The sequence below is a fragment of the Nomascus leucogenys genome, chromosome 2 (assembly GCF_006542625.1).
Source record: "Nomascus leucogenys isolate Asia chromosome 2, Asia_NLE_v1, whole genome shotgun sequence".
In the NCBI taxonomy this organism is placed as follows: domain Eukaryota; kingdom Metazoa; phylum Chordata; class Mammalia; order Primates; family Hylobatidae; genus Nomascus; species Nomascus leucogenys.
The window spans coordinates 75,687,504-75,699,946 of record NC_044382.1 but is presented as its reverse complement, the minus strand read 5'-3'; the positions used below and the strand labels follow the sequence as shown (position 1 = coordinate 75,699,946).

The 12,443-nt window shown below is 55.7% G+C and overlaps 2 protein-coding genes across 3 annotated transcripts; one reads left to right on the top strand and one right to left on the bottom strand.

Moving 5' to 3' along the window:
• Positions 1-54: 54 nt before the first annotated feature.
• On the top strand, positions 55-7,139 carry MYLPF (myosin light chain, phosphorylatable, fast skeletal muscle). 2 transcript variants are annotated; one of them, XM_003280431.1, is made up of 9 exons: positions 55-124; positions 1,993-2,131; positions 3,971-4,009; positions 4,968-5,060; positions 5,305-5,380; positions 5,583-5,687; positions 5,780-5,858; positions 6,812-6,860; positions 6,954-7,139. In XM_003280431.1, the coding sequence occupies exons 3-9, from the start codon at positions 4,007-4,009 to the stop codon at positions 7,056-7,058; spliced, it is 510 nt and encodes a 169-aa protein (XP_003280479.1). In that variant the 5' UTR covers positions 55-124; positions 1,993-2,131; positions 3,971-4,006; the 3' UTR covers positions 7,059-7,139. The 2 variants fall into 2 exon arrangements, with proteins under 2 accessions (XP_003280479.1, XP_004087420.1); XM_004087372.2 differs by lacking the exon at positions 55-124 and adding an exon at positions 1,407-1,469 and having other exon boundaries at positions 6,954-7,137.
• A 143-nt stretch (positions 7,140-7,282) lies between these two features.
• SEPTIN1 (septin 1) lies at positions 7,283-11,601 on the bottom strand. The gene is made up of 11 exons (XM_030821906.1): positions 11,584-11,601; positions 11,335-11,500; positions 11,153-11,239; positions 10,821-10,944; positions 10,409-10,543; positions 10,197-10,314; positions 9,021-9,122; positions 8,538-8,637; positions 8,122-8,287; positions 7,741-7,831; positions 7,283-7,651 (listed from the first exon to the last, which is right to left on the bottom strand). The coding sequence occupies exons 1-11, from the start codon at positions 11,599-11,601 to the stop codon at positions 7,565-7,567; spliced, it is 1,194 nt and encodes a 397-aa protein (XP_030677766.1). The 3' UTR covers positions 7,283-7,564.
• Between the last annotated feature and the right edge of the window lie 842 nt (positions 11,602-12,443).

Genomic DNA, 12,443 nt, shown 5'->3' with positions numbered 1-12,443 from the left:
GAGCCAATGAAAAGGGGAGTAGGTGGTGGTCAAATTGACAGGCAGTGATGTCTGTTTAGGCGGTGACAGACAGCATCCGCAGTCAATAGGAAGGGCTGAGGAATTCTTTAGGTCTCCCAAAATGGTCAGTAAGGAATGACAGCGAGAAGGAGGCGGGGCAAGCTAGAGATTAATTCGCCTCGTCAGCCAATGATCGTGTTCTCCCACTTTGGCCACAGGACAGGAAAGTAGCTGTCTCAGCCAATGGGAGCATCCAAAGGGCAAAGATGCTGCCAGCAGGCGGTGCCAGCCCAGGGATAGTCGGTGACAACCGGAGACAAGCCTTACAGGAGGGTGACAGCTGGGGACAGCACGGAGAAGGGGCGGGGGCATTAGTGCAGCCCTCAAACAATGAGTGCCGCGCTGCCCTTCTCGAGTCCTTTCCAGGTCCCTATTCTTCGTTCAGCTCCTGAGCCCCCCACTCTGGGGGTCTGTGGGACCCTAAACCCCACCACAGATCCAGTGCCCTGACCCAGTACTCTCAGCCTTTACTCTAATTCTCCGATCCCGGCCCCCAACTAACCCCAACACTCCAGGCCCGGGTGGCAATAGCCAGAGCCCCCAGATCCTATAAGCAACCCATATCTCTGCTTCACCCATTTCCTGCGGGAATCCCAACCTCCAAGTCCCTCTCCTCAGTTCCCATCTACCTGAGCTCCTCCCCAGAACCCAGGCTCCAATTCCTCAGACCTTATCCCTCTGATTACCCGCACCATTTCTTCTAGTGGGGATCTCAAACCCCAAATCCATGAATCTCCAATACCATGAACTCCCCATATGTGTGTTACTATTCTTTTGGGGATCCAAGGCCCCAGTCCCGTCAACTCCTCTCCCCTCACTGCCACATCCCTCTGTGCTCCTCACGTTCCACTGAGAACCCCGACCTCAATCTCATGAGCGCCCCAGGTTGTCCTTAGATCACAAGCATAAAGACCTGACGTTATGAGCTCCAACCTTCCAACTTCTAAATACCCTTTTCTTTCTCTGACCCCCATATTCCGATTTCCATATAGCATCCACCATCCTGGAATTCCACTGAGACCTAGCTCCCGACTTCTCAGCTCCTCCTTGGTTTCTGAGTTCTCTAAGGTCCTTCACTCCCAACTCAGCCCCAAGTCCTGTCAATTCCCATTCAGTGTCTGATCTCCTTCTCCTCACCTTCCCCATCTCCCATTTGACCCAAGCTTCCTGAGCACTCCTCCCATTACCCTTTTTGGAGTCCTCCTCCTCTCCCAGAACCCAGTAATAAGTGGGCTCCTCCCTGACCTGGACCCCCATGGTAACCCTATAAGGCGAGGCAGCTGCCGTCTGAGGCAGGGAGGGGCTGGTGTGGGAGGCTAAGGGCAGCTGCTAAGTTTAGGGTGGCTCCTTCTCTCTTAGAGACAACAGGTGGCTGGGCCTCAGTGCCCAGAAAAGAAAATGTCTTAGAGGTATTGGCATGGGCCTGGAGGAGGGGGGAGGGGGGAGGGGGAGGCATCTTCCTCAGGACGTCGTCGGGTCCTAGAGGGAGCAGGAGGAGAAGGAGATGGTTGTCCTTGCCAACTCGGGGCTTCCTCAGCCACTATTTTTCCAGACTTCTGCTGCATGGAGGGGACTGGGTCACTGAGGCCCAGAGGGAGAAGAGAGGGTACATCAAAGTCACACAATCAGCCAAGCTGGCTCTTGGCCAGAATGAAGTGAGCTGCCACTGGCCATCAAGGCACCTCACAGAAAGTGACCAGCTGGCTATCCTCTTAGGGTCTTTGCCTCCCCTCCTGAGTTCCAGCCTCCACACCAGTACCCAGAGAAAATATTCTAGACTCATACTAGATCATGTCCTTCTTCTGCATGAAACCTTTCCAAGGTTCCCCAGGGTCTCCGTCCTGTGCCTGGTCTTGAAGGCCCCTCAGGGGCTGGTCACCAGCCCCATCACAATTCTGGCAACCTGAACACCTCTGATCTTCCACTCTCCAGGCCTTTGCTCAGGCCATGCCCTCCGCCCAGCACACCTGCTCCTCCACCTGTACCTGACTTCCTGGCCCTTGTGAAGCCACTCCCATACTCCTAGACAGGGCTGCCACGCCCTCCACTTCTGCGCTCCTGACCAGCCCTGGTATGTCAGTTTCTGCATTCATTCCTGTCTCTATGGCTAGACTGTAAGTTCCACCAGGGCAGGGATAATTATTAGTTATAAGGCAAGTTCTGTGGGATGGGAACTACATCTCCCTTTTACAGAGGGGAAACCAAGGCCCAGCACAAAATCTGAGACCACAAAGCATCTCACCTCAAAAAATCCCTCTCGGCTAGGCACGGTGGCTCATGCCTGTAATCCGCCACTTTGAGCACTTTGGGAGGCCGAGACGGGTGGATCATCTGAAGTCAGTGTTCGAGACCAGCCTGGCCAACATGGTGAAACCCCATCTCTACTAAAAATACAGAAAATTAGATGCCGGGCGCGTTGGCTCAGACCTGTAATCTCAGCACTTTGGGAGGCCGAGGCAGGCGGATCACAAGGTCAGGAGATCGAGACCATCCTGGCTAACAGAGGGAAACCCCATCTCTACTGAAAATACAAAAAAATTAGGCAGGCGTGGTGACACGCGCCTGTAGTCTCAGTTACTCGGGAGGCTGAAGCAGGAGAATCACTTGAACCCGGGAGGCGGAGGTTGCAGTGAGCCAAGATCACGCCACTGCACTCCAGCCTGGGTAACAAAACGAGACTTTATCTCAAAAAAAAAAAAAAAAAAAGTAGCTGGGCGTGGTGGCGGGTGCCTGGAATTCCAGCTACTCAGGAGGCTGAGGCAGAAGTATCGCTTGAACCCAGCAGGCGGAGGTTACCATAAGCCGAGATTGCACCATTGCACTCCAGCCTGGGCGACAAGAGCAAGACTCCATCTCAAAAAAAAAAAAAAAAAAAAAAATTCCCCTCTCCTTGAAGGGAGGTAGGAGACCCACCTGATCCCCAGCTTCCACAGATGGCTCTTTCTCACCACCCTCACACTTACACACACTTGACTATGAACTCCACCATGTGGCGGGGGAGGGATTGTGTCTGCCAAAGTGCACCCACAAAGCCCAGCCTAGCACGTGGCACACTGTGTGTGTTCAATACATGTTTACTGGGTTTATTTTATTAATTTAAAATAGAGATGGGGGCCAGGCGCAGTGGCTCACACCTGTAATCCCAGCACTTTGGGAGGCCAAAGTGGATGGATCACGAGGTCAGAAAGTTGAGACCACTCTGGCCGACATGGTGAAACCCCGTCTCTACTAAAAATACAAAAAAAAATTAGCCTGGCTTCGTGGCACACCTATAATCCCAGCTACTCGGGAGGCCGAGATAGGAGAATCATTTGTACCGGGGAGGTGGAGGTTGCAGTGAACCGAGATCACGCTACTGCACTCCAGCCTGGGAGACAGAGCGAGACTGTCTTAAAAAAAAAAAAAAAAAAAAAAAAATAGAGACAGGGGTCTCACTATGTTGCCCAGGCTGGTCCTGAACTCCTGGCCTCAAGCAATCCTTCCGCCTCAGCTTCCCAAAGTGCTGGGATTACAGGTGTGAACCACTGCACCCGGACATTTACTGGATTTAAGTCTGAGCCCACCCCACTCGGGGTACAGGATCTGGTTCATTTATCTCCCAGAATGATGCCTTGGGTTGGGTCCCCTCTAAACTCTGGCACATTCTAGCCCCTCTTTGGGAGAAAGAACATCCCTTCTTGCCCAGGCCCTAGTGAGACATGCATTGCAAGACCTGCTCCCCCCTTCCTCCCCCCTGGGCTCCAGCTGCTGCCGGCCCTCCAAGAAAGGAGAGGCTCTGAGTTGGGCTATTTTGGTATCTGGGGTGGGCACCCGCAGGGCTAAGGTTACCTTGGTATGTTAAGGGCTCCCTGGGGCAGGACTATATAACCCCAGAGGGACTGCTCCATGCTGACTCCCTGCTTCTTTCCAGCCGGAGCCTCTGCCTTGCCCCCCAGAGACTGAAGACATGGTGAGTGAGAATCCTCCAACCCCTGCCCAGATCCCTTAGATCTCAGGGCAGCCTCACCCTTTGAAAGAAAGTAGCTGGTTCCCAGTCCAACAAAAAGTTAAAAGAATGCTCATCTCTTTCTCGGCATCACTGATGGAAAACAGATTGTGTGATGGCCTAAAGGATCCAATCAATGATAATCCACCCAGACATTCAACTCACAGGGGCCCAGTCCCTCTCAAAGCCTGATCCATTCATTCCTGTACTCCATCTTCCTAAGGCCCTCTGGCACCAGCCAGGCAATAACTCCCATCCCATTTTACAAATGAGAAAGTAGAGGCTCAGGCCAGGTGCTGTGGTTCACGCCTGTAATCCCAGCACTTTGGGAGGCCAAGGTGGTTGGATCACTTGAAGCCAGGAGTTCGAGACCAACTGGCCAACATGCCGAAACCCCATCTCTACTAAAAATACAAAAATTAACTGGGCGTGGTGGTGCATGCCTGTAATCCCAGCTACTCTGGAGGCTGGGGCATGAGAATCTCTTGAACCCGGGAGGCAGAGGTTGCGGTAAGCCGAGATTGCAGCACTGCACTCCAGCCTGGATGACAGAGCAAGACTCTGTCTCAAAAAAAAAAAAAAAAGAAAAAGAAAAATAGAGGCTCAAACAGGGCAAATGAGTGGCTGGGGTCACACAACAAGTCTGGGGCTCAGAGGAGCTAGGCTCAGGGCACTGAGAAGATAAGGAAGCTTCCACCCATTGTGGGGAATGGAGAGTTGGAGACCCAGGAGCCACAGATGGGAATTTGGGGAATGCAATCAAAGCAAGCCCCCTCAGCAAAGAGGTCCCAAGGAAGGGGAGACTCAGGGCAAAGGGACGCTTTAGGAACAGGGACTCAAAGAATTCTTAATCTAATCCACTGCCCCCAAAGAGGTGGAGGGACTGGTCCATGGGCCCCTTTGTTCAACCCTCACCCTCCAGGCACCCAAGAGGGCCAAGAGAAGGACAGTAGAGGGCGGAAGCTCCAGCGTCTTCTCCATGTTCGACCAGACTCAGATCCAGGAGTTCAAGGAGGTGGGTGAGGGGACGGGGAAACTGGAAGGCTGACCAAAAGCAGCCCTGCTGGCCTTCTCCCCAACCCTCTCCCTGGAATGTGCACCTGTTTGAAGGAGGGGAAAGGTTTAGAATTCCCTCCTCCCCTCTCTGCTTGGGGTAGAAGAGGACAGTTGGCTGAGAGCCAGTATCTGATCCGCCTGGGGTAGGGATGCTGAGGTTGGGCCATGGGGGACCTAACCCTCCCCCCCACGGCCCTCCCCAGGCCTTCACCGTGATCGACCAGAACCGTGATGGTATTATAGACAAGGAGGACCTTCGGGACACCTTCGCAGCCATGGGTGAGTCCCCTACCCCCAGGTGGGAATATTCAAGGATGCAGAGTCTAGGAAATTCAGTGGCCTTGGGTTCCAGTCCTGTCAGCTCCACCTTGGGCCTCAGTCTACCCAGCTGAAAAATGGATGGGATTAGCTGAATTAGTAGGAAGCGCAGGCCCGGCCCCAGGAGCCCGCTCCAGCCCATGCTTCCCCCAACTCCCTCCAGGCCGCCTCAATGTGAAGAATGAGGAGTTGGACGCCATGATGAAGGAAGCCAGCGGTCCCATCAACTTCACCGTCTTCCTGAACATGTTCGGGGAGAAGCTCAAGGGTGAGTGGAGTGTCCTGGGTCCAAGGCCCCAGCTGCCTTTTCCCAGACCCTTCAGGGACCCATCAGCTTCATGTGCCCTCTGACTCCCACAGGTGCCGACCCTGAGGATGTGATCACTGGAGCCTTCAAGGTCCTGGACCCTGAGGGAAAGGGCACCATCAAGAAGAAGTTGTAAGCATCGGCTCCCCCACCCTTCCGACCCTTCCCCCACTCCACCAGCTGCTCCCACACTGACAGCCTCCTTAAATTCCTACCAAGACTGGGCCCTGTGGCTCAGGCCTATAATCCCAGTGCTTTGGGAGGCAGAGGCAGGAGGATTTGCTTGAGGACAGGAGTTTGAGATCAGCCTGTGTAACATAGCATGACCCTGTTTCTAAAAACTTAACTAAAAAATTCATGGACTGGCCGGGCGCAGTGGCTCATGCCTGTAATCCCAGCACTTTGGGAGGCCAAGGCGGGTGGATCATGTGAGGTCCGGAGTTCAAGACCAGCCTGGCCAACACGGTGAAACCCCGTCTCTACTAAAAATACAAAAACTAGCTGGGCGTGGTGGCGGGCACCTGTAGTCCCAGCTACTCGGGAGACTGGGACATGAGAATCGCTTGAACCCTGGAGGCGGAGGTTGCAGTGAGCCGAGATCATGCCACTGCCCTCCAATCTGGGCGACAATAGCAAAACTCCGTCTCCAAAAAAAAAAAAAAAAAATTCGCGGGAGTGGTGGCAAACACGTATAGTTCCAGCTACTCCGGAGGCTGAGGCAGGAAGATCCCTTGAGCCCAGGAGTTCCAGGTTGCAGTGAGCCATGATCAAACCACTGCATTCCAGCCTGGGCGACAGGGCGAGACCCTGTCTCAAAACGAACAAAAACCCAAAAATTCCTACGAAGGGTTAGGCACTGCCAGAGGTAAGGGAGTAGTTAAGATTGTGGTAATGGGCGGTAAGATTGCATTTTCACAGCAAATGTGGGCGGAGAGGGCAAAAGCGAGTGTCTGGGAGGCCAATAAAGGAAGTAGAGTGACCTGGGTTTTCGGGGGCGGCTGGGGCTGGCAACGGGGATGAGGTGCGAGGGAGTGGAAAGGAACCAGGAACCCAATCGCAACTCCCCTTGTGTCACCTCTCTCCAGCCTGGAAGAGCTGCTGACCACGCAGTGTGACCGCTTCTCCCAGGAGGAGGTGAGTGGGGACTGGGGCGGGGCCGGAGCAGCAAAGGGGCTGGGGCCAGGGAGCCTAAGGGCCTGTGCGAGACGCCCCTACGTCTTTCCCCAGATCAAGAACATGTGGGCGGCCTTCCCCCCCGACGTGAGCGGCAACGTCGACTACAAAAATATCTGCTACGTCATCACGCACGGCGACGCCAAGGACCAGGAGTAGGGGCCCCCGCGGGCCGACGCTTCTGTTCGGCCCGACCTCCACCCCGGCTCCCAATAAAATTTCACTGGTCTTTGTTTCTTATGGGCGGCGCCTTCAGAGTGTCTGCGCGAGGGCCTCAGGTGGGAGCGCCCCACAAATGAATGGATGCGGCCTGGAGGCCTGCGGGGGGCGGCCCCACAATCTACGCCTGCCGCCTTTTTCCGCAAGGAAGGAGAAGGCTCGCGTGGCCGCGGGAAGCTCAGTTTTTATTGAAGACAGAGCCTGGGAGAAGAGGGGGGACCCTGGAAGACTGTGCAGGCCCTGGGCCGGGAAGTGGGCGGTGTCTGGGTGGGCAGGACCAGCGCCCGGGCGGGGCTACGCTGGGAGAACCTCCCCCTAGCCCGCGCGAGGGCGGCACCCGGGAGGTCTGGGGGGGGGGGGGGGGCGCTAGGCAGTGTGGGGCGCGGGGATTGGACAAGAGGCCGACTGAAGGCGGAGCCGAGGTAAGGCCGGGTTGGGGCGTGGCCTCAGAGGGCGTCTGACTGCTCGCCCTGGGCCTGGCTCTGCTGCATCTGGGCCTGCATCTTCTCCAGCATCTCTTGCATGCGGCGCAGCTGTGCAGGGCGAGATTGCAGGCGGTGACGTGGCGAGGCCAGAGGGGGACCTGGGGCATCGGTCGGGGGGAAGCGAGCTGCGTGCTCACCTCTTCGTCTTTCTCGCGGATCAGCTTCTCGGTGTCCGCCAGAGGCAGCATGGGCAGCGGGATCTCCGTGGCGCTCTGGCGGGAAAGCTTACTGCCGGACAGTGGGAAGGGGACAGGAATCAGGAGCGGGGCCTCAGGTTATGGGTGAGGCCCAGGAGGCAGGGCCTGGGGCGAGGTTGGGGTCTAGGAGGCGGAGCCAGGTCCTTGAGGTTAGGGCCGGAGGCAAAGCGGGTTGGGAGAGAGGGAGAGGAGAGGGAGAGAGGGAGAGAGGGGTCTGAGTGGTGAAGGCGGAGTCACGGGTGGTGGGGACGGGGCCTCAGGGCGGGGTCATGGGTGAGGCGGGACCTTGGAGGCTCGGAGACTGTCGGCACCGGGTCTCACCTGCGGCTGGCTCGATCGCGAGCCCCAGGCCGGGCCAGGCTCTGTAGGCAGCGGGCCCGGTAGCCCTCGTAGAGCAGATCGTGCGTCACCTCTTTCAGGTCCTGCAGGTGTGTCTGCACCAGCATCCGTCGCAGGTTCAGGAAATCGCAGTGATGTGGGTTCTCCACTGGAGGGGGCGCGGCGCGGACCAGCGAACGTCAGGGAGTTTCGGGTCCAGCCCACCCGTAGGGTCGGGTCTACAGGAAAGCCCTGCTGCCACTGTAGCGGAGGGTCCGCGGTCTGCAGCCCAGCGACCCCCCTTTCCTCCTAGGATCCCCTGGGACTAAAGCCCACCCCAACTTCACATGTTGAGTGCGCCTGACCCAGAGGCCCCGGGCTCCCTGCTGGCCTTAGGACCCCTGCCTAGCCTCACTCACCCTCCACGGTCCCCCAGGAGTAGCGGCGTCCCCTCACCGGTCGGTTCCCTCCATCCCTCACCACCTCGCATGATCCCACGACTGCAAAAGGGATGCTTTCCTGGAGGGCAGGGGCAGGGGGGTCACCACTGGCTCACACGGCAGAAACTTTCTCTTTCCCAGCTTCAATCTCCACACCTGCCTCCTCTGCTTCCTGCCCCTTCCTCTTTTTTTTTTTTGAGACAGGGTCTAACTCCATTGCCCAGGCTGGGGTGTTCAAGTGATTTTCCTGACTCAGCCTCCCGAGTAGCTGGAATTACAGGCACCCACCACCACACCTGGCTAATTTGTGTATTTTTAGTAGAGGCGGGTTCTCGCCATGTTGCCCAGGCTGGCCTCAAACTCCTGACCTCAGGGGATCCGCCCGTCTCAGCCTCCCAAAGTGCTGGGATTGCAGACGTGAGCCACCGTGCCCAGCCTGCCTTCCTTCTTTGTCTCCCACACCTTCATCTCTGCATCCTGCCTCTTGAAGTCTTCATCTTCGTCAGAGTCACATTCGGGGAACTGGTAGATGTGGATCTCCTCTTCCTTCAACTGATCCCGGATCTCAGGGGAAACAGATACAGAGACAGTGTGAAACAGGCCACAATGACAGACATTTCATGACCAGAGACAGTGAGACACAGAGATACTGGGTGGTCAGAGACAGAGAGAAAGACATGAAAGACAGAGATGGGGAGAGATGGACGTACAGGAAGACAAAAACAAAATCTCAGAGACATAGATGGTGAGAAACACAAGATTCTAAGATGGCGCAGACATTAAGAGACCAGGAGAAGCCTGGGTAATATAGCTAGATCCCATCTCTACAAAATATATATATATATTTTGAAACAAGGTTTCACTCTATCACCCACGCTGGAGTCTAGTAGCTCCATCTTGGTGATCCACCCATCTCAGCCTCCTGAGTAGCTGGGACTACAAGTGCACACCACCACACCTGGCTGATTTTTGTACTTTTTGTAGAGATGGGGTCTTGCCATGTTGCCATGGCTTGTCTTAAACTTCAGCTCAAGCAATCCACTGACCTCAGCCTCCCAAAGTGCTGGGATTAACAGGTGTCTGCCACCAAGCCCAGCCAAAAAAATATATTTTTTTAAGTTAGCCAGGCATGGTGGTATTCATCTGTAGTCCCTGCTACTCAAGAGGCTGAGACAGGAGGATCACTTGTGCCTACAAGTTCGAGGCTGCAGTGAGCTATGATCTTGCCACTGTACTCCAGCCTGGGCCACAGGGTGAGACTCTATCTAAAAAAAGAAAAAAAGAAAGAGAGAAAGAGAGGCTGAGAGAGATATAAGCAGAAACAGTGGGAAAGGGCTCTGAAGACACAGGGTGGGGGCCAGAGGGAAGTCACTATGTTCTCATGTCTATGCTCCTGCCCTGAAATAGGCCTTAGCCAGGCATCTAGCCCAAGGGCTGCATATCTAGCCTATTTTGAGCCTTCAGAAACATGGCTACGCTGGCGGCTTACCACCCGCCTTCCTCAGAAGCTTCAAGCTTCTCCTACAATCTAACCTGACGCACCATGCTCCAAAAAGGCCACTTCAAGATCAAAGAAGTCTAAGCTGAAATCAGGTTTGGCCTCACTTGGGGTCAAAGGTCAGAGGTCATCACTCACACCTTCTGCTTGAGGGCCTGGGTTTCCTGGGGCATCAGGGCATCCGCTTTGCCAATGACTGGGATGATGTTGACTTTCTCATGTACTGCCCGGAGGAAGGCCACATCTAGGGGCCGGAGCCTGCACCCAGGGATTGGTCATTGCCCAGCCTCAGGAGGCAGAGACCCCCCAGCCCTCCCTAAATGCCCCAGCCCCCAGGATCCCCCCACCAGACCCCCGGCCGAAGGGTGAGATGAAGTAGAGGCAGCAGTGGACTCGGGAGTCCTGGATGTTCTTCCGGTTCAGGCCACTCTCATCCCTAAGGTACTGCTCAAATTGCTCCTCGATGAATTTCACCACCGGAAGCCAGCTGGGTGTGGGGAGAGGATGTGAGGTCAGAGATCAAAGGCCAGAGGGCAGGGGGCAAGGTTAGCCAGGACTGTGGGAGTAGAACGTCATTTCTTTGGCTCCCTCCAAAGACATTAAGGGAACTGGTGGGGGCCTAGGTGAGTCATCAAGAAGCACAGGGACCCTCTGAAACAGACACCACCTTTTGGGATAGCGAGCCAGCACAAACCAGCCCTGTAACTCTCCAGGGAGTCGCCACTGTGAGAGGCTGAGCCTCTGTCCCCTTTCCTCTTCCTCACCAGTCAGAGCAGTCCACTGAGTCCCCAAAGCCAGGTGTGTCCACAAGGGTCAGCTTCACTTTCACACCCCCTTCCTCGATCTCTACGCCCCGGCGCTCAATGGCCAGGGTCTGTGTCAAGCGAGCTGTGGGATGGGGGAGAGGTCAGGGATCCGGGGAGGCTCTGAGGCAGAATTCATTTCCTTTGTCAACATCACAGTTGCCTGCACCCATTTCCCAGGGGAGGAAAGTCTCAGAAAAAAGCAGTCAACTACCTGAGTCCCCAGATGGAAAAAACAAGGGTGTAACCTGGGGTCAGGGGCTACTGCCTGGAGAGGGTGAGGAGGGTCTTACCACTGGCCTCTGGCACCTGGCGATCCTCATAGAGGTTGGTGAGGAAGAGGCTGTTGATGAGGGTGGATTTCCCTAGGCCTGACTCCCCTGTGGACAGAACAGGCCCAACTGGTCAGGGGAGTGGACAGCCAGGGTCTCCTAAGGACATCCCCTCCGCAGTTCCCTCTCCAAAACCCCCAGACCTGCCACCATTAGTGTGAAGTCAAACCCCTTCTTGACAGACTTGCGGTGCAGCTGGTTGGGGAGGGCAGCAAAACCCACGTACTCCTTGTCCTGTGGATGGGGGTGGACAATATGAGGCTGCTGGCAATGGCAGGCAGGGTCCCCAGGATCACTTGAGTTCCCAGGCTAGGAAGAGTCAGTGGGGTCTGGGAACCCTAGGCATGGGGGCTGGGGCTGAGATGCCCGGGTTTCTGGGTGTAAGGACTCACCATGACTCCGCCAGCCATCACTGCACCTGCCGTCTCTCCCCACTTCCTCTGGTGGGGCAGGAAGCTGAGTGTGGCTAACAACGGGGCGGGCAGAAGAGGCAGCTGAGATGCTCAAACTGGCCCAGTCCCAGAAAGGTGGGGAAGGCCAAGGCCAAGAACACCTGGGGTTACCACCTCCTGGACCCCTTTGCCCATCACCTCTCTACACACCTTCAACTCCTGCATCCTTCACATATCTGGATTCCACGTCCCACTGTAGCTCCATCATCGTGGTGAGACATGGGGTATGTGCAGAGAGGAAGGAAGTGGCTCCCTTTGTTAGCAGGGGTGATGAAGGTTTTGATGAGCTGATTAAAAAACAGTTCCCAGGACGGGCAAGGTGGCTCATGCCTGTAATCTCAGCACTTTGGGAGGCGGAGGAGGGAGGACAGCTTGAGCCAAGGAGCTCGAGACCAGCCTGGGGAACAGAGGGACGTGCCCCTCTACCATCTCTACAAAACATAAAAAAATTAGCCAGACATGATGGTACAATCCTGTAGTCCCAGCTACTGGGGAGGCTGAGGTGGGAGGATTGCATGAGCCCAGAAGATCAAGACTGCAGTGAGCTGTGATCACACCACTACACTCCAGCCTGAGCAACAGAGCAAAACCCTGTTTCTTTTTTTTTTTTTCTGAGACAGTCTCGCTCTGTCGCCCAGGCTGTAGTGTAGTGGCGCCATCTTGGCTCACTGCAAGCTCCGCCTCCCGGGTTCTCGCCATTCTCCTGCCTCAGCCTCCTGAGTAGCTGGGACTACAGGCACCCACTACCGCGCCTGGATTTTTAGTAGAGATGGGATTTCCCCGTGTTAGCCAGGATAGTT

Bases quoted from the DNA above. Each gene is read 5' to 3' on its own strand.
- MYLPF (XM_003280431.1), top strand. The intron at 5,859-6,811 runs GTAAGCATCGGC...ACCTCTCTCCAG, and splicing joins GGCACCATCAAGAAGAAGTT to CCTGGAAGAGCTGCTGACCA. The intron at 6,861-6,953 runs GTGAGTGGGGAC...GTCTTTCCCCAG, and splicing joins ACCGCTTCTCCCAGGAGGAG to ATCAAGAACATGTGGGCGGC.
- SEPTIN1 (XM_030821906.1), bottom strand. The intron at 11,240-11,334 runs GTCTGGGGGTTT...TTCTGTCCACAG, and splicing joins CTTCACACTAATGGTGGCAG to GGGAGTCAGGCCTAGGGAAA. The intron at 8,638-9,020 runs GTGTGGGAGACA...CCTGCCCTCCAG, and splicing joins GGCAGGATGCAGAGATGAAG to GAAAGCATCCCTTTTGCAGT.